The sequence below is a fragment of the Vitis riparia genome, chromosome 18, assembly GCF_004353265.1.
Source record: "Vitis riparia cultivar Riparia Gloire de Montpellier isolate 1030 chromosome 18, EGFV_Vit.rip_1.0, whole genome shotgun sequence".
NCBI lineage: Eukaryota > Viridiplantae > Streptophyta > Magnoliopsida > Vitales > Vitaceae > Vitis > Vitis riparia.
In genome coordinates this window covers 11,180,500-11,203,090 of record NC_048448.1, presented here as the reverse complement: position 1 = coordinate 11,203,090, position 22,591 = coordinate 11,180,500, and the positions used below count along the sequence as shown (strand labels likewise).

Here is a 22,591-nt window from a genome sequence, read left to right as displayed (position 1 = left end):
TCACTATTTAACAGAAAAGTTGTAATATATGGTATATACCCACCTTAACCCTAATGGGCTAAAAGCCTATAATTAAAGAGAGTTATTCAACTCAATGGGCCAACCGAAGGGTAAACCCATGGGCCCTCTTCTCAATGAGTTCAATCTATTTGTGTGTTTGTGCACCTTAACCCATAATTATTGAAAATTTTGAATAAAATAATAAAAGAATGAATATGAATTGGAAATAGTGATATATAAAGAATATTTGTATATTTACATTTAATATCTTATCATTGAAATTAGTATATAATGAAGGCCAATTATTCTATCATATACTTAAAAAAAAAAAAAAAATTGTATAAAATTTATTAATTTATTATACGACTTAATTTAAAGTCTAAAAAAACAAAGAGAAAAAAAAAATATTATGATATAGGAGCAACATTTTATATATTCAATAATGATTTATTCATAAATTTTATTTAGTAGTTGAACTACAAAATAAATAATAATAAAAAAATATAGAGGAATTAAAAAAAAGGAATATGACCAATTATTTTAAGTTAAATAAGAAAACTAAATGTTAATATATATGATCATTAATTTCATTACATTTATTATTAAATAATATCAAAAATAAAAATTTAAATAGAAGAAAATTATAGTAAAATAAGTACTCTATAGCAAATTTTCACCATTACCTAATTAATTTGTAACATGCCATGATAAAATAGGTAGAGAGTAATTCAAATGGAGTAGATATGTTTTTTTTTATTATCTTATTTTAGAAACTTTTTTTAAAGTTTTAATAATGTAGAACACTTTTATTAAATTTCAACTTTTCATTATTACAAGTGACTTACAATAAATGGAGATTTATAGAAGAAAATTGGTTTATTTATGTACTTTTTAGCTCATCTATACAATAATTTTTAAAAATGATAAAAGAATTTTTTATTTATTATTTTTATAAAAAGGCCTATTGTTTGACTTTATTTTTTACAAGTTTTAAAAATTATTTTCCTTTTCTAAGAATAAAAAAACTATTTTGAAAGTCAAAACAAAAGTCCAACCCTTTTTTTAGAAAAATAAAAAAGTAAAATCATACCAAACTTAAAAAATATTTTAATCTAATTTTAATTTGAAAGTGAAAATTAGCATGTATGTGCATTGAGAAGATAATGAAAAAAAAATAATAAATTTCCTTTATATATTAGAATGCATTTGATATTTAGCAATCATATACAACCAGATTTTTTATTTAGGATTTATATAATTGGATTTTATAATTAAGATTTATATTTATTTTTAAAAATACTTTGTTGGAGATTTTAAACCCCCCTCTCTCTCTCATCCCCGCGACAATCCCACTCACTCTCATTTCCTCCCCATTTTCTCTCTCTTCTTCTCCTTTTTTCTTTCTTCTTCTTTCCATTTTCCTCACACCCACAGGCCACCTTTCTCTTCCCTCTCTCTATTTCTCTTCTCTCTCCACACCATCATACCCACGACGGCGGCCCTTCTCCGCACCGACGACTCCACTGTCGGCCGACAGTCCTTTCCGAAACCGGCGGTCCCGCCTCCGGCCATATCTTATCTCTCTCTTTTTCACACCATACCCACGGCTCCCATGTCATCACCCCACTGTGAGCACCGCCATCACCATCCATTGTGAAGTTCACCACAAGTGGCTATTTTCGCTTCAACGTCGGTGGCACTGACGCCATCTCTCCACTACGACACCCATTCTTTCCCCTATCATTTCAAAAGCGGTAGGTCTTTCTTTCTATCTTCCGTTAAATTTTCACAGTACATTGTTTGGAGACTTGGTTTTGTTCATTGTGCTTTGGATACTGTTTACGGGCTTTGTTGATTTGGGCTTGTATACTTATTGGAGATTAAATCGTGCATGATCACATTATTTTCTGTGGCCTGTGACCTTTTTGTTGTCTTGTCATGGCTTGATATTTTTCGAGTGCGCAAAAAAATAAAACACAATGAATTGATTGGGTAGGTGGAGTGGTTCAAGGTGGGACATGAGTTTTAGCTCAAGTTTGAAATAGTGATAAACACGAGTATTCGCCATTTTATAAATATATAAAAAATATAGAGAAATATTAATGAATATTTTAATAAAAATATTAATAAAATAAAATTTATTTAAAATTTATGAGAATATTTAAAAAAACTAAAAAAGAATGATAAAATAAATAAAACATATATATTAAAACTATTTTTTTTTAAATGTAATTGATATAGATATAGTTAAAAATAATAATCGGTAAGTAAAGCTATATGAGTATTAATAATTTATTATTTATATGATCAAATTAATTTTAATTTATAAAATACTTGAACTTAATTATTATTATTTTTATATATTTTAGTATTTTTTTGAATAAATTTATATTTTTAATATTTTGAAATAAAAAATTCAAAATTAAAAGGATAAATATCAAAAATTTAAAAGTGAAGTGATAGTCATTTAAAAAAATAAGATTAATGAAATAATGATGATACATTTAATATTAAAATTATAATTTATTTAATTCAAGCATTCAATAATGTAAAATAAATGATGACGGATATTTGAATTTTTAATATTAATATTTTTTATATTTAATTATCATATAAATGATATTAAAAAATATTTGTTAAAAAATTATAATGATGGATTTTATATATTTATTAATTAATTAAATAAATTTTGAAATAACATATTATTTTTTAATAATGAAAGATATTTATTATGTATATATAGTAACAAAAGAAAGGATGATTCAGTGGTAGCCAAACTTAAACCCAAGCCTTTTGCCTGGTTCGGCAGTAGCAAATTGAAATTTGAGCCTTGACACCAAATATATTAATTTGGTCATCTCCTTGGTAAGAAAAGGCTTATCAAGTCTAGAAAGCAGAGAATTTGTTGATAGTCTGTTACTACTGGTTGTACTTATTATGTAATTTCTTCCAAAGGGATTTTGAATTAAATGAAGTCCAATTATGACGACACGTCCCCCTTGTCTTCATCGCTCAAACTAAAACACGACGTACAAGCCCTGCCCACTACACTCAATATAATTGAGCAACTGTTCTGGGAAGTGGAGCACATGGCTCCATGACTCGGAATAATGACCCAATCCACAATGTATAGATTCTTGTGAGTGCTTTAGGATATTGGTTAATTTCTATTTGGTAAAAACCATAGTGACTTTGGTGACGTCGACCCATGAATCAGACCCTATGGTTTGATGTGTGAGAGAGGCAGAGAGCCCTACCAGCTGTTTGAAAACTGTATTTTTTTTAAACACTTCTCTGCTTTTAGAACAAAAAGTACTTTGACAAATAATCATTTAAGAATATATTTTAAAAATGGATTGATTTTTTGCGATTCGGAGTCAGCTGACCATGTGATTTCAAATCTTACAAAGATAATGTTGAACATATATAAACTGGTAGGAGGTAGGGACCGACAGTCATGTAGGGTTGATATGAGATTTGTACGTAATTCATTACCCGTTAATAGCCGGTGACGTGCATCCCATGGCACCATGTGATTCAAATCTTGAAAAGCTAATGCACATAAACTGATAACTAGGGCCTAGGGACCGAGTCATGTCCGCTTGCCTGAGATTTTGTAATCAGTTAGTAGCCGATTAGGTGCCATTTCATATGGCAAATTGTGGCCAAAAGCAGGAAAAAGATCAATTTCCCTAGAAACTAGAGTCAGTTTATTTTCAATTTTTCACAGGTTGCAAAATAATTTACAGCATAAATATTTTTGTTAGATCTTGATAAAGAGTACCATAAATGATTGAATTGGACCCATATAAAGAATTATTTTGTTAATATGAATGAATCATGCACGGTGGAACATGGAAAGAAATAAAAAATTGAAATGTAAAAATGATATTACATTTTATACCATTGATTGGTTGTTGTCGTGCATGCACGGTTTAGAAATCATTTTAAAATTATTATCTTGGTATGGCAGAACCACGTGGTGTAAGTTACGATATAGCATCAGCATTCCCTGTTATTCACCGGAGTTTGTAGGGCGTGGAGAGAGACGGAAGTGATGCAAACGCTTCACATGAACGCCGGATCTGGGGAGACCAGTTATGCAAAGAACTCGTGGGTTCAGGTGGAGTTCCATTCTTATACTATTGTGTATTCTATGAATCTATCATATGTTACGTACTTCTCATTAATTGCTTTACTGTCCCGTGTGTTTATCAAAGAGTTACAAGTCGTTTCCTTTCATTTTTTGAGTTCGATTCTCTTAATGCTAGAATGCGGAAGGTAAGTAGACAGGACATAAATGTTTAATCAATTGGAAGAGAAAATGTTTTCCCTTTTGTAGAGCAACATTATATCTGCTGGGAAGCGCATAACTGAGGAAGCTATACTAGACATGTTGAGCAACCACTTGTCTGCAGACAGCATAGGCATTGGGGATTTGGGATGCTCATCTGGACCCAACACCTTATTGGTGATATCAGAGATATTGAACGTCATATATGCCAAATGGTGCCTGCAGGGCTGTGGTTCATCACCGGAGTTTAGGGTGTACTTGAATGATCTTACCACCAATGACTTCAATAATGTATTTGGCTCACTCCCAGCTTTTTACACCAAATTGAAGGAAGAAAAGGGTTCAGGATTCGGGCCATGTTTTATAGTTGGGATGCCTGGTTCATTTTATGGGAGGCTGTTCCCAACCAAGAGTATGCACTTTGTGCACTCCTCTTCCAGCCTTCATTGGCTCTCTCAGGTTTGTTAATGTGGTCATTTCATTGGATTGGAATAAAAGCAATATTGTTGCATAAGTGTGTTCAATGTTGGCATCATGCCCTTACTGTCATGTTGTTGGATTGTAAAGTGTGAATAACTTTTGTTGCTCTTGACTTGGGATGCCGGGGTTGAGCAGAGAATTTTTCTTTATACGATGAATAACGAGTTTGTCCTTATTGTATATTTAATATTGTTAGGTTGTTAGAATTTTGTTTAGAATACGTAGTTGCAATTGAGAGAGTTTGTGAGAGCTTCATCATTGTACTCTTTCTCTTTCATTTGATTAATGTATCTTTTTGTGTTGATGTGCTTTGTAGATGTAGAGATCATATTGATAGTAAAACCATATTAAAAATATCATGTTTTCTTTATTTTGTACTCATGTGTGTGCGTGATTTGGTTAAGAAATGTCATTATAAGTACACTAATTTTTTATTATCTTTTCCTCAAACCTTCTTTGATATTTATATATATGAAGAGTTCATGTGTCATTCTCCTATTGGAGCGAATAATAACTTCTTATAATAGAGATGATCCTCTTTCAGTTATATGTAGTCATGTTCTCAAGAACATGACAATTGATTTGTTTATTTAAGAATGATATTTAGTTTGTGTTCTTGTGAACACGGTTTGGTTCGTGTTCACAAGAATAGGGTTGCTAGATAATGTGACCATAAATGGGTGCCCTTTTATTAGTCGCTACTTTAGTCACAGTCAGAGTCACTACATTTTGCCCTAAAATATCAATGGCTTTTTGTTTTTGGCATGCACCAAGTGATCTTTTAGGACGGTGTGCCATTTTAATTAGTGGATGATGGGGCGCTTTATTCGGATTGTGAAGCCATATAATGTACAATTTAAACTTGAGTATGCGACAATGCTAACAAAGAATTAATCCATGAATGTATGTAGGTTCCACCTGGTTTGGACAGCAAGGCCACCACACACTTAAACAGGGGAAAGATTTATATATCAAAGACAAGCCCGCTTTGCGTTCTGGAAGCATACTTGATTCAATTCCAGAAGGACTTCTCACTATTTCTCAAGTCACGATCGGAAGAGATAGTTCCCAAAGGACGCATGGTATTGTCATTCATGGGTAGGAGATCTCCAGATCCCGCTGCAGATGAGAGTTGCTACCAATTTGAACTCTTAGCACGAGCACTAATGAGCATGGTCTCTGAGGTACATATCAATATTTTTTTTTATTAAGTAAATTACGTGAAATAATTATACGAGGCCCCATCTCGAACACTAGTGCTACATAAACATCACCAGACTCCTAATTAGGTCGGTCCAAATCTCCAATAGCTTAAACTCAACTTGGAAGTGATCATTTTTATTAATAAATTAACTATCTAGTGTGCATGTATTGTTTGTCGACATTATTGCGTTACTCCTGTTGGATTTAAGGGTATGGAAACAAATGACTATCCCAAAAGATACAAACAAAGAACATAATTAATAAAAAGAAAAACTTATCGATTGAGGTGTGACAAACACTGTCCTTGAAATAGATCCACCATTCACCCTCCTCGAAGATGAACTTGGTGCACTAGGGTACCAGTGGTCTACCTCCAGGATTCAACAGCCATATCTCGCCTTGGGTGCACTTTGTAAGCGAGATGTGTATAACTCGGGTTTTGAAAAAATTCCTCCAGATAGATGCATGAAAATACCCTCTGAAAAATTGGTATTCATATATAGAGAGTGATGGGTGACTTGCTTTTATAGGCCATTAACACAGTTCCAATCAGACTCTACTTGTAATTAGAATATGACTCAAAGTGGAAGGGGATTTTGCTTATAAATGGAATAAGAATCCACTAGCATAATCTCAATAGGACTCTTCCAAAAAATATAAGATTAATAAAATAAAATAAAATAAAATAAAAATAATTCCCAATAGGATTCTTCCCAAAAATATAAGACTAATAGAATAACAAAAAATTATTTACATTCTTCCTACAATCCCCATAGAGTGTAAACATGATTTTTTTTTTTTTGGAGGAAAAAAGAATCCAATGCATCAATACTAGTGCCCAAAGGCGATGAACTAGTCTTAGGACAAATAAGTATTGAATCACAAAATATGGTAAAAATAAATTTCTATGAACCAGTGTTTCTTGATGTAACTTAAGGGACTTTTATCCACATTGGTTTTCTCAACTACATTACGAGTTGTACAAACGAGTTGGCACAAATAGGTCATGCGCCTTATCTTGATATTCATGAAAGCTCTAAAGAACTTGCTTAAGTTCTCATAGGAAGCAGTCCCACCTCTACTCTTATATAGGTGAATCTATCAAGTATGTTCTGCAATAAACTCTCATACAATTAGAGTTGATAGAACACCTTAAGTCAACAAGTGATTTGTTATTATCCATATGAACCTGCTTCATGGAATTTCCATTCTAATAGGTTGGGTTACCACCACTCTTGACTTCTGTAATAGGCATAAGCCCCATCTCCCTTGATGTTTCTTCCACCAGTTTCTTATTTAGTGGTTTGGTCAAATGATCGACCAAATTCAACTCTGACCTCACAAATTCTAGGGATATAACCCCTGTTTCAAGCAGTTGCAACACAATATTATGTCTTAGGCGTATATGTGTGTTCTTCCCATTAAGTAATTTACTCTTAGCCTTAGCAATTGCAACTTGACTATCACAACGTATAGACACAGACGACGTTGGTCTCGTCCATAAAGGGATATCTGCTAAGAGGTTTCTAAACCACTCAGCCTCAGAACTTGCCTTTTCTAAGGCAATAAATTCAACTTCCATAATAAATCGAGTAATGCAAGTTTTCTTGGTAGACTTCCAAGAAACTACACTTCCACCAATGATGAAAATATATCCACTAGTGGATTTCATCTCATCTGAATTTGAGATCCAATTTGCATCACTAATCCTTCAAGGACACTTGGAAATTCATTAAAGCACAAACCATAGTTAATGGTGCCTCTCAAATACTTAAGGACTCTACGAACAACAATCCAATGGTCCTGATTAGGACTTTGGGTGTACCGACTCAATCTACCTACTACATAAGTAACGTCAGGTTTGGTATAGTTCATTAAGTACATTAGGTTCTCTATGATCTGAGCATACTCTATTTGAGCAACACTATGTTTTCTATTTTTCTTCAGCTGTGAGCTAGGATCATAAGGAGTTGACACTGGTTTACAATCAAAGTGTTCAAACTTCCTTAGGATCTTTTCAACATAGTGCTCTTGAGAAAGTATAAGCCCATTAGGTTGTTTTAGTTATTTTAATTCTTAAAATCACATTTGCCTCTCCCAGGTCTTTCATATCAAACTTAGAACCTAGGAATTTCTTGGTCTCACATACGACCTATAATCTAGTTCCAAAGATCAGCATGTCATCAACATAAAGACAGATGACTACACATGTGTTATCCTCATACTTGGTGTAGATACACTTATCAACATCATTAATGGAATATCCATTAGTTACTAATACATGATCAAACTTGTTGTGCCACTGTTTGAGAGCTTGTTTTTACTCATATAGTGATTTAATCAACTTACACACATTTTTCTCCTTCTCTGGAACTACACAATCCTTAGGTTGATCCATATAAATTTCCTCTTCCAAATCCCCATTCAAGAATACAATCTTGACATCCATTTGGTGTATCATCAAATTATGAATGGAAGCTAGAAAAATTAATACTCTAATTGATGTTATTCTAGTCACAGGGGCAAAGGTGTCAAAGTAATCTACATCATTCCTTTGTTTAAAGCCTTTGACAACTAAACAAGCTTTATACTTCTCTATGGACCCATCTTGTTTGAACTTTCTTTTAAAGATCCACTTAAAACCAATAGTCTTTGCACCAAGAGGTAAATCTACTAACTCCCATGTATGGTTATACATGATTGATTCGATTTCATTGTTAATGGGCTCTTTCAAGAATGGTGCATCAGGAGAAGTTATAGCTTCTTTGTAGGATATAGGGTCTTCATCTATTAGGAAGGTGTAGAAACCATCTCCAAGGTTTGTTTCTTTCCTATATCTTTTACTCTTTTTAGGTTCAAATTCAAAAGGTTCAATAGACTTGTCTCTACTTGTTTTCTGAACTTGTTGTTCACCATTTAGTTGAAAAATGTTTTCAAAGAAATCTGCATTCTTTGTTTTTATTATAGTGTTGACATCTACAAGATTGTTTTCTGACTTAGTAACAAGAAACCTATATGCCGCACTATTCTCAACTTAGCCAATGAACATCGCATAAAAGGTTTTAGGACTTAGTTTTCGTTTTTTAGGTTCAGGGAGAAGAACTTTAGTTAAACACCCCCACACTTTCAGGTATCCTATATTAGGTGCATAACCCTTTCACAACTCATAAGAAGTTTTACCAGTTTTCTTGTAAGGTATTCTATTTTGAATATGACATGCAAATAGGATAGCTTTCCTCCACAAGTTCAAGGGTGCTCTTGAACTTACCAACATTGCATTCATCATTTTTTTTAAAGTCCTATTTTTCCTTTCTACTACTCCATTAGACTCAGAGGAATAAAGAGGAGTAGTTTCGTGAATGATCCCATGATCTTCACAAAAAAGAATTAAAAGGGCTGGACTCATACTCTCATCCTCTATCAGTTCTAAATATTTTAATTTTCTTACTTATGTGGTCTTTGTTTTTTGGCTAAATAAAAAATGCCAAAATATTTGGTTTTTTCTATTCAGTTAAAAATAACCTATTAACATCATCCAACATAACTAAACTGAATCTATTGATAACAAGTTCACTTTAATTATGTTGGATAATGTTAATATGTTACTTTTAGCTGAATAGAAAAAGCCAAATATTTTGATTTTTTCTATTTAGTCAAAAAACAAACACCACCTTAGTTGATTTTCTACTTCATTTTTGTACTTGATGAAAACATCTCTTGCTTCATTTTTGTTTCTCAAAAGATATACCCTTGTATACCTTAAGTAGTCATCTATGAAAGTTATGTAGAATCGTTTACCACCTTTAGTCATTGTATTTTTTTAGGTTTCCTAAGTCATTGTGTATTAAACTTAGTAGATCTGATTCTCTTTCAATCGATTTGCAAGATTTCTTTGTGGCTTTAGATTCTACACAAGATGCACATTTTCTATGGTTTTCTAAGGACAGTTTAGGGATTAAACTCAATTCAACCATTTTCTTCATATATGAAAAATTTACATGTCCTAGTCTACCATGCCAAATATCACAAGAATCAACTATGTAAAGAAAATGTGTTATTATTGATAATATCATAAACATTCAACATAAATAAACCCTGATTACAATAGCCCTTTTCCCACAAATGCATCATCCTTGGTTAAAACTATTTTATCAGAGTCAAACAAGATCCTCATTCTTGCTTTTCCAAGCAGAGATATTGACACCAAGTTCCAACGGATATTTGACACATGAAGAACATCACTAAGGGCAAACACTTTTCCAGAGGTTAGCTTGAAGAGAACTTTTTCTTTGCCAATCATTGGAGTAGATCTAGAATCACCCAAGAACACTTGTTCTTCTCTTTCCTTTACAGTGGTATAGGAAGTAAATGCACTTCTATTCCTATAGATGAGCCTAGTAGCCCCCCAAAGTCTACCACCCAGTCCTTCATATTGGTGACCATGCTCACCTCAGAGGAGATTACTACTGTGATCACCTCTACTTCTACCAGATTTGCCTTTGAATTGGACTTCTCAGTTCTTTTCCTGTGGTGACATTGAGCTGCATGGTGTCCAGGCTTGCCACAGACAAAACAATTACCCCGTTTTTTAATAGTTGGGTTTTAGACCTTGTTTGATGCATTGGGCTTGGTCCTAGAGTTTTGCTTTATGGACCTATTGTTTTTGGGTTTGGGTTTTTCTTCTACTACATTAGTCTTATAAGAAAATTCCTTAGCTTTCTCAACATTGTCCCTATTTCAGTTTTGTTCCTCAATCTTAATATGGATTATGACATCCTCTACAGACATCTGTTTCATTTTATGTTTCATGTTATTTTTGTAGTCTTTCTAAGACTCTGGAAGAGTCTCTACTAAATAACCAGCCACAAAAGGTTCGGGTAATTTAATGTCTTCAATAGCTAAGTCATTAATCAACAAGTGGTAGTCATGGATTGAGATGATACATCTCTATCCTCGGTCACTTGGAAATTTCTAAAATTCCCTATGACATATTTCTGAGTTCTTGGATCTTTCAAAAAGTATTTTTTATTTATTGCATCCCAAATTTCTTTTGCAATTTTAAATTGACAATAAATATCAAAACGTTCATTAGAAAGGGTACTTAGCATAGCATGCCTAACTGGTTTATTTCAAGTTTCCCAGGTTGGTAACAAATGAGAACCATTTTCTAGTTTTGGGTCAATCAAAATGTGTCCCAAGTTCACTACATCAATTGTAGAGAAAACCCTTTTCTACCATCTCTTAAAGAATGTCCCATTGAAAGGATCAATTTTAGAGGTGTCAGGATGGGTGTGAACTAGGGAAGCTTCCATTTGGATATATTTCAAGAATGTTGGATTTAAGGGTATGAAAACAAATGACTAGCTCAAAAGACACAAACAAAGAACAAAATTAATAAGAAGAAAAACTTATCGGTTGAGGAGTGATAAACACTGTCTTTGAAATAGATCCACCATCCACCTTCCTCGAAGACGAACTCGGTGCACTAGGGTACCAATGGTCTACCTCTAGGATTTAACAGCCAGATCTCGCCTTTGGTGTACTCTATAAGTGATATGTGTACAACTCGGGTTTTGAAAAAATTCATCTAGATAGATGTATGAAAATACTCTCTACAAAATTGGTATTCATATATAGAGAATGATGGGTGACCTACTTTTATAAGCCACTAACACAGTCCCAATGGGACTCTACTTATAATTAGAATATGACTCAAAGTGGAAAAAGATTCTACTTATAAATGGAATGAGACTCCACTAGCACAATCTCAATAGGACTCTTCCCAAAAATATAACACTAATAAAATAAAATAAAATAAAAATAATTTTCAATAGGATTCTTCCAAAAAATATAAGATTAATAGAATAAAATAAAATAAAAAATTATTTACACTCTTCCTACAACTCCAATTGAAACAAATAGAGTAAGCATCTTAGCTCACTAAGATCATCATTACTTGTAGGGCCTTGTTGAAGAAGAGAAGGCTGATTCTTTCAATTTGCCCTACTACACACCGTCTCCTGAAGAAGTGGAGTTTGAGATACAAAAAGAAGGGTCATTCATCCTCGACCGCCTCGAGACTTTTGAAATTGATTGGATTAATGGAAATGATGGGAATAGCTCTGTGAGTGAAGGTGTGTATCCCACATCGGAAGCACTATCGAGGGGACATGGACACTCAAAGGGTATTAGAGCTGTGGTGGAGTCCATGCTGGAATTCCACTTTGGAGGACATATAATGGATGATCTATTTACAAGGTATGGCGACATTGTGGATGAACACTTGTCAAAGACTACACCCAAATACATCGTTTTGGTTATTTCCCTTGTCAAAAAAGGTTAATATATATATATATATATATATATATATATATATATATATATAAAGCAAGGCAAGTGCGACTTATTTGAGAGAATTCTGCAGACTTAATTTATTTTTCTTAAATGATTTTGTGATGTTGGTGTATCTGTTGGTATTGGTTCTAGTAATCAAGGGTTTTGGAATTTAAGCCAAGATGCTGTTTCCCCTTCTTTATCAGATTGAAAGGAATATATTGAGTTATTTATACATAGTATCCACTCAAAGAAATATCTCAACAAATTTAATTAATTTATTTATTTTTAAAAAAGAAAAAAAGTCCTAAACTATGTTTCCTTATGAAAAGTTTGAGAAAAAATATGAAAGAAAAAAAAATAAAAAAAATAAAAAAAATAAAAATTTAAAATCAATAAATTATTTTTATTTATTACTTTAAGTACATTTCATTTATTTAACTCTATCATATAAATATTAAATAATTTAAAATATATAAATTTCTTATTGATTTTAATTATATTTGATGTTTTTTCATATTTTTTATGGTAAAATCAAACATGAAAAAAAAAAAATAGTATTTTTTGGGAATTAGACATAACCTTTAAAGTCGTTATTGTTATGAACTTGAAAAATGATTCTTTGCCAAATATTGAGTGAAAACGACTTTAGTTTGGCTGAAATTGAATAGAGTCAAATTGCAAACTAATCTTGTTGATATATTGTCTGCAAACAATTTCTATTTTTTGCCGGCACTGATGATATATGGGGTCCTAGTTTAAAGATTTTCATTCCTTCACAAATCCAATATATGGTTCCTATTTTTTTCCAACCATGTGGGATTGGAATCATGCACTCTTGTGACACCATCTATATCATATTCGAAATTTGACATGGCATTTTTTGAAAATATAGTCAAATAAAGATTGAATATTCTTATTTTCTCTTATTGATTGATGTATACAAATATTTCAATGGAAATAAATAGAGGAGATACCTTGGATTTTCTCATAGTATCATTTTATCAAACCTTTTTTTTTTTTTATAGAAATATTTGGTTAAAAAGGATGAGATTACCATTAGTGTTTCGGTAAATGTAATGTCTTTGTCTGTAGAGCAATGACAAGGGTCGGTTGAAGTTTAAAAATAACCAATGGCCACTTATAATGCATTTAATGTCCAATAGCTACTCAATTAATCAAATTAAAGCTTATTGGTCAAGACTAAATTTTATAGAAAAAGTGTTTAATAGTGCAGTCAATGCCCATTATCTACTCAATTGATCGAACTAAAACTCAAATGCATTTATTGATAAGAAAACAGTTCTATTGAATTTCCCATCTATTCATTTTTCCCTATGTCAAGCTTTGAGTGTGATTAAATATCCTTTATTTGAAAAAGGTTGAGAGTTTAAGCATCAAGTTAACATTGAACTTAAAAAGTTTTATTAGAGTCCAATGGAACCATTGAATCCAAGTATAAAGTTTGAAAGCTTGGATTAAAAACCTTAAACTAATAGAACCCTTACTCGAAAAAGAAATTGAAAAAAGTGAATCGAGATAGGATTTGTTGAGCCATTATAAAATCATATTTACACCTCTGTTTCCCCTCTATTTACTTTTATTGCATAGTTTGTTTAATTTAATATTAATGAAAGTTTTTCTTTAGAAATATGACCCATTCACATTGAATTTTTTTTAGTTGGATGCTACCATTTTCAACATTTAAAGAAATAGAAATAGGACAAATTTTCAACTTGTATAATTCATTACATAAAAGTTGATTGCTAAAACATTAGAATCATAAATCAACTTTAAATTGCCATTAAAAATATTAAAAGAGCATTTGATATCATAACAAAAATCAAATTTCACCTAAAAGATGTAAGGCAACGACTCTCAAAATAAGAGTAAGGCCAATCTCAAATACAAATTCCACTACTTCTTTAAATTCCATTTGCGCATGAGCACTACTCCCAATAGTCAAGTTGCTTCTAGAATCATTTGACCTTTTGATGTCTTGAAATTGATGGAGATGAAAAATTGCACGTACACAAGCACACGCCTAGCGAGATTTTTCTCACTCTTGTCTTATTAGCCCTCGGTAACATTTTATATATGTATAGTTTTTCATAGCATTTTTCATATACATAGGACTCACCCATTACAAAACCTTGAACTAACACTAACTAAATTATCATATCAAATATCAGGATCCGTACAATACGTTGAACCAAATTTCAAATTATGATCATAAATAAGTAAATAATTAATCCCTTTTCACAAGAATAAAAATGAATTTATGATGGCATAAAGAAATACAAACAGGAATTAATGATAAAGAAACGTAAGTATAGATGAGCGCTCACAAGTCACAATTGGTGGTGATAGGTGTATGACGTGTGATAATGGGTGGAGCAAGCCAGACCGTCCAATTTAAGAGCACTTTGTTCGAAAGTGGAAGCATTACTTCACACTCCTCCAGTCCAAAACACCATCGGTGTCTCCCTTCCTCTATTCATTAATTTAAAAAATAAAATCAAAAAATCAAAATAAATAGATGCAGAAGTAATGCATTGAAAACTTGAGAAGCAAGCATGGAGTTGGACGAGATCAAAAGGAGCATGCTGAATCTTTTGCCTAATGCCACTCTCCAGCTTTGCTGTTACACAGTGGTTCTCATCGTCTCGTTGATGTGGTTGATGCGTGGGATAGCCAGGGTCTTGCGTGACTCTCATTGGGAATCAATTGCCAAGATTCCTCCCGGGAGTAGAGGACTACCCTTGATCGGAGAAACTCTGCACTTCATGGCTGCCACCAGCTCTTCCAAAGGCTTCTATGACTTTGTTCATATTCGTCAACTCCGGTAACACCCCTCTCTATCTCTCCGCCACTATAAAGACGTCTATGTATATATATTAGATTCGTCCGCCCTGCCTTAAAGTAAGTTTTGAAGTTGAGTCGGTAATCTTTTCTTTGGTAAGGTTGGATTAAGATAATATGCATGGAAATTAAATGATCTGTTTCATGCAGTACCACTGTTCAATTTTTAAAGACTATTTTCAGAATTTTAATGAAGTATATTTAACTTTGAATTTCTACTTTTTTGATGCATACATAAGCTTACCAGTTATATCGGGCAGTCCTTGTCCATAATTTAATAATCCGTACTAAAATCACTCTTCGTTTGAGTCTTGTAAGAATATGTGAAGAGGAGTGGAAAAGGGATCATTTAAGTCTTGAGTTGAATAGATTTGTTCCCCATAGTTTCTTAAATCTGAACTGATGAGTTTGAAATCAAGGGCTAAGGCGAGACCCCAATTCGGAAATGATCGGAAATTTTCGGTGACAGGTATGGAAACTGTTTTAGGACCAGCATATTTGGGCAGACTCATGTTTTTGTTTCAAGCACGGAGTCGGCAAAAGTGGTACTGAACAATGAAGTGGGGAAGTTCACAAAGAGATACATAAAATCAATCGCAGAGCTAGTGGGAAATGAGAGCCTACTGTGTGCATCTCATCAGCACCACAAATTGATCCGTGGTCGTCTGATCAATCTCTTCTCTACTGCTTCCATTTCCTCATTTATCAAACAGTTTGATCAACTGATTGTCACTACTCTCAGTGGCTGGGAACACAAACCCACTGTGGTTGTGCTCCATGAAGCTCTTGAGGTTTGTTTAGCAGTTTAAGATCATTTAAAGATTTGAAAAGATATAACGCTTTGCAGTGAATGTCATTCGCTTGTGATTTTATTTGGTGTAGCTAATCTGTAAAGCCATGTGCAAGATGTTGATGAGTTTAGAGAGCGGAGATGAAGTAGAGATGCTGCAAAAGGATGTTGCCCATGTTTGTGAAGCAATGATTGCCTTCCCTTTGAGGCTACCCTGCACTCGATTCTATAGAGGCCTTGAGGTAATTCATTTCACCTTAACAAAGCCCATTCACTTCATGCATGCCCTTCCTTTCAGCCTAATGGGCTTCCCATTTTATTAGACTCAGCAGTTTGGATTCATTTTTACCTTATGGGAAATCTTGAAACCCAAATCCCTCTCCCTGAGGAAAATAAAGATGTTTTTGCTGGATATTTAATGAACACTGAATTGATGGAACAGGCAAGAAAAAGAGTAATGAAAATGCTGGAGAAGAAAATCGAGGAAAGGAGAAGAGGAGAAGCCTATCATGAAGACTTTCTACAACATCTCCTGAAAGACAATGGTAATGCCTGTTGTGATGAAGTCCCGCCCTTAACGGATGCAGAGATCCAAGATAACATTTTAACCATGATAATTGCAGGTCATTCATAATTAACAGCCCCCTCTCTTCATTAATCCTCCATTTCATGCATCAAATCTTGTGTTGATCCAATACATATGCAGGCCAGGATACAACAGCAAGTGCAATCACTTGGATGGTTAAGTACCTGGACGAGAACCAACATGTCCTCCACGCACTCAGAGTGAGTCCAAACATTAGAGTTTGTATATATACATACAAACTTTAAAATTCTTAATTGCATTATATCTTTTGTTCTTTGCCACTTAAAATTCAAAGTGAGTAATGTATCAGTCAGTTTCTTTATCTAAACAGGCAGAGCAAGGCCGAATTGCAGAAAAAACTTCACACGCCTCGTCTCTTACACTAGATGATCTTAATGAGATGCCATATGCTTCTAAGGTGGTGAAAGAATCGTTAAGGATGGCATCTATAGTAGCATGGCTCCCAAGAGTAGCCCTCCAGGACTGTGAGGTTCAAGGTTGGTTCTTCAACTGCCTTGAAATTTATGAATCCTGTCATTTATATTTCCAGATGTGAAATTTTTTTTCGTCTGCAGGGTTTAAGATCAAGAAGGGGTGGAACATCAATATTGATGCTAGATCTATACATCTTGATCCTACGTTGTACAACAATCCCACCATGTTCATTCCTTCCAGGTTTGATGTAAGACTACATTTTCAAACAATGTATTGTTTTCTACCTTCGACCGAGAATATTAGAAAAAAAAAAAAAAAAAAAACTTATCTCAGCTTTGATAAGATATATTTCTCATAATCAGGGTGAATCAAAACCAAATAGCTTTTTAGCTTTCGGAACTGGGGGGAGGACATGCCTGGGAATGAACATGGCTAAAGCCATGATGCTAGTCTTTCTGCACCGCCTGATTACCACGTACAAGTGAGTTCCATCCATTTTTTATTGTCATTAAATTTGACATATGCCTCTAGGGGACTCGTTTCTTCGCAATCCAATTTTCTAACATTCTTGAATTGTTGACTTTTTACTATTGTAATTTTGGATCATGAAGAGCCTCAAATTGAATCGCTGCCGGTGGAACCAACCTCCTCTTTACATTATGGGCCTATCGATCCATCTGGAGCACTGAAATTTTGGACCACTTGGGCCTTTTATGATCCTCCTAAAAAACACAACCATTTAAAAACCAGTTTCACTCAAAAAGGGTCGGCTACCTTAACCAATTAGTCGATACCAAAAGTAGGACCAATCATGACTTGTCACATGCACATGTTCTGATTTTTCCTCAAAAAAATGTCAACCTATTGTTATGTGATGGCCAGTTGGACCATGATTTTTATTTGGACAAAGGGCCATGCTCATCATGGCCAAGGAAAAAACCAGATTTTTATACAAGCACATAAGAGTTACCATCTTTTCTTGACCCTTATATGATTCATGTTGTACATCTATTTCATGAATCCCCGCATAGAATTGAAACACAAAAGCATAGCCAAACAAGTACTAATTTTTGTCATAAGAAAAATAGTAAAGAATGTGATAATCACATTAATAAAGTCTATGAATATGAATTTGAACAGCTGGACGGTAGTGAACCCGGATTCAAGCATCGAGAAGTGGGCTCTATTCTCGAGACTAAAAAGCGGCTGCCCCATTCATGTTAGCCCGATTGCAAAGGATGCAGCGGACGCGTAAGCAAGATATGGACCAGAATTTGATGTACAAAGGAAAAAGGAATAGTTTGTGTATAAATTGATTACTGGGTAGTTAGTTGCAGCTGGGATTAGGCAGGGTTTTGCCTAACCTCCACCCATCATCCTGGGTTGGTGTGTGCATGTATGCACGTGTATGAATGGCTTGGATTTGAAATTTCTAAGAGTTTAGGGTAGTATTTGATTATTGTAAAATGCAGATGACATTGTTGTAAATTAATGTTAAATTCGTATATTTTCATTTTCTTTCCTATTATATTTTAAGAGGGACCCAAAAAATAATATAAAAAAAGCTTCCCTTTGATCCTAGACATATCCAAACACGTACTTACATTATCGTACATTGTCCGTCCCTTTTCTTATTTCACCCAAATGGTATGATTTTGGTCTTTTGTTACAATGGGTGTGCCAGTAACATTTTTCTCCGCTCACTGAAATTGAATCTATTCTAAAGTATGTGCAAATTTTATACTCAATGATTTGTTTCTATCTACCATTGGAGTCGCTTTTGTTGAAATTTCACAAACGACAACGCCACGATACCTAACGGGTAAAATATGAGCCACAAAATTGAGGGACTGAAGTGACCTACGAGGGGTGGAAAACTAAGGCAGAAAATGGAAAGAAAATTGTAAAAGGGAATATGATCTGCCAGAATCGGCCAAAGAACCACCATCCCTACAACTTTCCAATTTGGTCAGGGTACCAAATGCTAGTGCAAAGGATAATGCCACTGATGTTGACCTTAAATAAGCATTGCTCTTACGACTTGTTTACTAAATTAATTTAATGGTTTGGTATTTGAATTTAAGTTATTAAATATAATTAATAAACTAAATTAATATTACTACTTAAAGTTACTTTTAATTTTAAGTATTAAATCAAAATAATTAATTTATTTTAATTTTAAATCTTTTGTATTTCATTTATCGGTATTAGTGAAAATGTATTTTAGAATTTTTAATTCCTCATCCACTCATTTTTTATAATATATATTATGTATCATGCATGTATTATAAATAAGAGTACAACTTGGGTAGGTTGACTCAATTTTACCTAATACTTAGAGAAGATTTTGGAAACATTTTTAATATTCGGGTTTAATTTGAATTAAATTTTCTTAACCTAATGTCTATTTAAGTTGGACTTGAACCAAGATTCAATCAACTTGAGTCTAACCTATCGATTTAATATTTTTATAATATTCATTATATGGAATAATAATATATTTTTTTTTATTTTAAAAAAAATATAATTATAATTATATCATATACTTTTTCATTTGTTTAGAAAGATACATAAGTTTATTTTGCTTTTTTATTGTTATTTTGAAGTTTTTTCTTATTAATTATTTAAATTTTGCTATAAATATATATAAAAAATATTTTTTAAAAACCATAATGGATGAATTTTGAATAATGCAACCCAATCAACATGACCAACCTGAATCTAATTCAATCAATCCGAATTTAAACTCGACCAACCCAAATTTAACTTGAGTTTCGAAAAATGAGTTTTGAGTTAGGTTTGGGTTGAATATCTCATGTTAAATATTGAATTTAATTGAGTTTGAGTTGAATATCTCAAATTAAAGGTTGAATTTGATTGAGCTTGGATTGGTTGTTTCTTAATTTGAATTGGACACAGATTACCTATCAATCCTACCAACCCACTCAAATTATAGCCCTATTTATAAATAAACTTATGATTTAAAATTAATAAAATAAATTAAAATCAATAAGAATAAATATTAATTAAAACTATTAAAAGAAAATATGTTCATTTAATTATTGAGAATAAATTTTAAGTTAATTTTACCAAATAAATAATAATTAAAAAGAAAATAATAATAATAATAAGAAGAAGAAGAAGTTGTTTTAATGTGATAATTTAAGAACAGACAAGTCAATAATTATTAAATATTATGTTTTTTGAAATATTCATTTATTGTCTTTTTCAAGTATTTAGGAATGCGAGTGTATTTTTGACTTGGCTGTGAAAAAAACCATGTTTGCAACAGCCGACAATGGAGGACTCGGGAATAGAGAGACAGGCCAAGTATTCTCTGCAGTGTTGTTGGGCTGTTTAATTTTTAAAGTTTGGCAGTCCTGTTCTGATATCGTTTTTGTCTAATAAACAACCTTCTATTTTATTTTTTGGCATTCATCCTAACCGATCTAACCAATCCCATTGCCAATGCCAGCTCCCTCCTCTTCATATTTTTCGGCCACTGTCTTCCCAAAACGCCAAAACGGTTGGGAAACCTATCGCCTTCTATATTTTCTATACAAAATAATTAAGGGGATTGATAGTTGGTGGTGTCTCCTTTCTATATTATTACCAAGGCTTGGTTGGGTATGGCAGGATCAGGGGATGATAATTGACAATTTTTTGACACATTCATTCATTTTTCTTTTTTTCTTTTGAGGGTTCTTTTGGGATCTTTTCTGATTATCCATATCCTGATTGGCCCCCCTTGCTTTAATATACACTACAATTGGTTTATTGTTAGTTGTCTGGCATGCATTCTTCTCCTCATCCACTCCAAATTGAAAGTGTGATCAGAGTGTTATGGAACTCACTCTGATTTTAGTAGCCACCAAAAGTCATTCATCATTGCGCAACCTGTGTTTTTCGACTTCTTTCCACCTCAGTTTCGCATCGATACATCTTTAGCAAGATTCCTGCTGACTTCTATATGCTTACAACAACAACAACAACAAAAGGAGGAAAAGGGTACAAAGATCCGGTTTTCCTCTATTGGTTTAAGTCCTCTAACTGAGTTACATTGCATAAAGGAAAGGCCCCCAAAAAAACCCCGAGGCTTGTTCAGAAATCAGAAGCGTCCACCAGAGGTCCACTAAAAATGGTGGGCTCTCTTTTTTCATTTTAGTAGAATAAAGAGTAGCAACTAGCACCCACTGTTGCACTACATGTGCTACATTTCTCCTGTGGTAATCATTTTCTTGGCTTGTTCCTTTGATGCTAGCTCAATACTAGAAGGAGGTCACCCGTCCATTCACCACCCCCGTCCACCCATGTCCTTGCTGGTGTCCTTTTCATTTCTCAGCTATATAAAAAAATACAAGGAAAAAATATCTGAGATTCAAATGATCATGACCTTGATTTATTGGACCAGTTTGATTCTTGAATGAAGCATCCATCAAGGGTATAATAAATGAAACACAATAATGAAACCCTGCAGTTGAATGTCTTTGAGAAGAAAAAAATACAGATGTGGGGACCAAAAATGTTGTTTGATTAAGACTTGGAGCAAGGTGGGTTGCGACATGAATTAAATTCCCTCTCATTAAGCTTCATTGTATTGTTTATGATGTGGACTAGGACTCAGCCAATCAATTGCCTTCAATTTGTTAGTCTCTTCAATTGTCACAAACTCATTGTAACCTAGTGGTCTCCTCAAATCCAGTCTCATTAAAATACATTGGGCTGTTGCCAAAAGAATCCAAGGTTCAGAGTTCAAATGTGGAGGAACACTGGTATTCTGGGCAGCTCATGCCTTAGGTTCCAGCTTTGGTAGATGATAAATAAACGACCGACATCATTCATATATATATATATATATATATATATATATATATACAAAACTTGGGATTTAAGGAAACATTAAGCGACGAATAATATTAGAAAACAGACAAATAAGAAAACATCAACCAATGAATAATATTAGAAAACTGACAAAAGTGTTAATTTAGTTGCTTAAACTACTTAAATTATTATGTCACTCTTCTTCTAAGCTTAGTTACAGAGACTTAACAAATCCTGGAGACATGGATCAGGTAAAAACACATTAAACATGATCATTTTTGCTCTTTAATCGTGTGTGTATTGTGGGTATAGCTACTTTGGGAAATCAAAATTGAAACTCTCTTTTTCTCAGATGGGGTGAATAAGTACTGTGGAGGATGTGTGTTCTAAGCATAGGTAGCCAGCAGGAAATTGATCGAAGGCTTTTATCTTTAAAGTACATGGATGGTGGTAATAGCCAGCAGGAAAAAAGAGAAAAAAAAAAAAACACAACAACAGTATTTCTATGTGGCATAATTCCAACAAGAGGTGGATAAGAGCAAAGCTGCTTCGTTATAAAACAGACCCCAAAAAAATACAAAACAAGGCCCATGCCCCACCCCCCCAAGGAAGTTGTGTGTTGCTGCCAAACAACCATTTCTCTCTCTCTCTTTCCTTGAAAATGGCCCCTCATTCATTAAAGGGTAATTAAAGATGAGGAAACAAGGGTGGGAAAGTTGGATCAATGGGATGACCCTACAAAGGAACATTATGAACCAAGGAGATAGTGGTGACTTTTTTTCCCCCT

General features: G+C 33.4%; 2 protein-coding genes across 2 annotated transcripts; both read left to right on the top strand.

The window, feature by feature from the left end:
- Window positions 1-1,375: 1,375 nt before the first annotated feature.
- On the top strand, window positions 1,376-12,513 carry LOC117906920 (jasmonate O-methyltransferase-like). Its single transcript, XM_034820199.1, has 5 exons — window positions 1,376-1,754; window positions 3,974-4,123; window positions 4,343-4,753; window positions 5,686-5,958; window positions 11,940-12,513. The coding sequence occupies exons 2-5, from the start codon at window positions 4,058-4,060 to the stop codon at window positions 12,318-12,320; spliced, it is 1,131 nt and encodes a 376-aa protein (XP_034676090.1). The 5' UTR covers window positions 1,376-1,754; window positions 3,974-4,057; the 3' UTR covers window positions 12,321-12,513.
- Window positions 12,514-14,799: 2,286 nt separating this feature from the next.
- Window positions 14,800-18,496, top strand: LOC117906438 (abscisic acid 8'-hydroxylase 4). The gene is made up of 9 exons (XM_034819460.1): window positions 14,800-15,155; window positions 15,642-15,963; window positions 16,055-16,204; window positions 16,405-16,585; window positions 16,669-16,748; window positions 16,880-17,045; window positions 17,124-17,230; window positions 17,346-17,464; window positions 18,124-18,496. The coding sequence occupies exons 1-9, from the start codon at window positions 14,887-14,889 to the stop codon at window positions 18,236-18,238; spliced, it is 1,509 nt and encodes a 502-aa protein (XP_034675351.1). The 5' UTR covers window positions 14,800-14,886; the 3' UTR covers window positions 18,239-18,496.
- The last annotated feature ends 4,095 nt before the right edge of the window (window positions 18,497-22,591 follow it).

Bases quoted from the DNA above. Each gene is read 5' to 3' on its own strand.
- LOC117906920 (XM_034820199.1), top strand. From the start codon at position 4,058: ATGCAAACGCTTCACATGAACGCCGGATCTGGGGAGACCAGTTATGCA. The intron at 4,124-4,342 runs GTGGAGTTCCAT...TCCCTTTTGTAG, and splicing joins CAAAGAACTCGTGGGTTCAG to AGCAACATTATATCTGCTGG. The intron at 4,754-5,685 runs GTTTGTTAATGT...GAATGTATGTAG, and splicing joins GCCTTCATTGGCTCTCTCAG to GTTCCACCTGGTTTGGACAG.
- LOC117906438 (XM_034819460.1), top strand. From the start codon at position 14,887: ATGGAGTTGGACGAGATCAAAAGGAGCATGCTGAATCTTTTGCCTAAT. The intron at 16,749-16,879 runs GTGAGTCCAAAC...TTATCTAAACAG, and splicing joins ATGTCCTCCACGCACTCAGA to GCAGAGCAAGGCCGAATTGC. The intron at 17,046-17,123 runs GTTGGTTCTTCA...TTTCGTCTGCAG, and splicing joins CCAGGACTGTGAGGTTCAAG to GGTTTAAGATCAAGAAGGGG.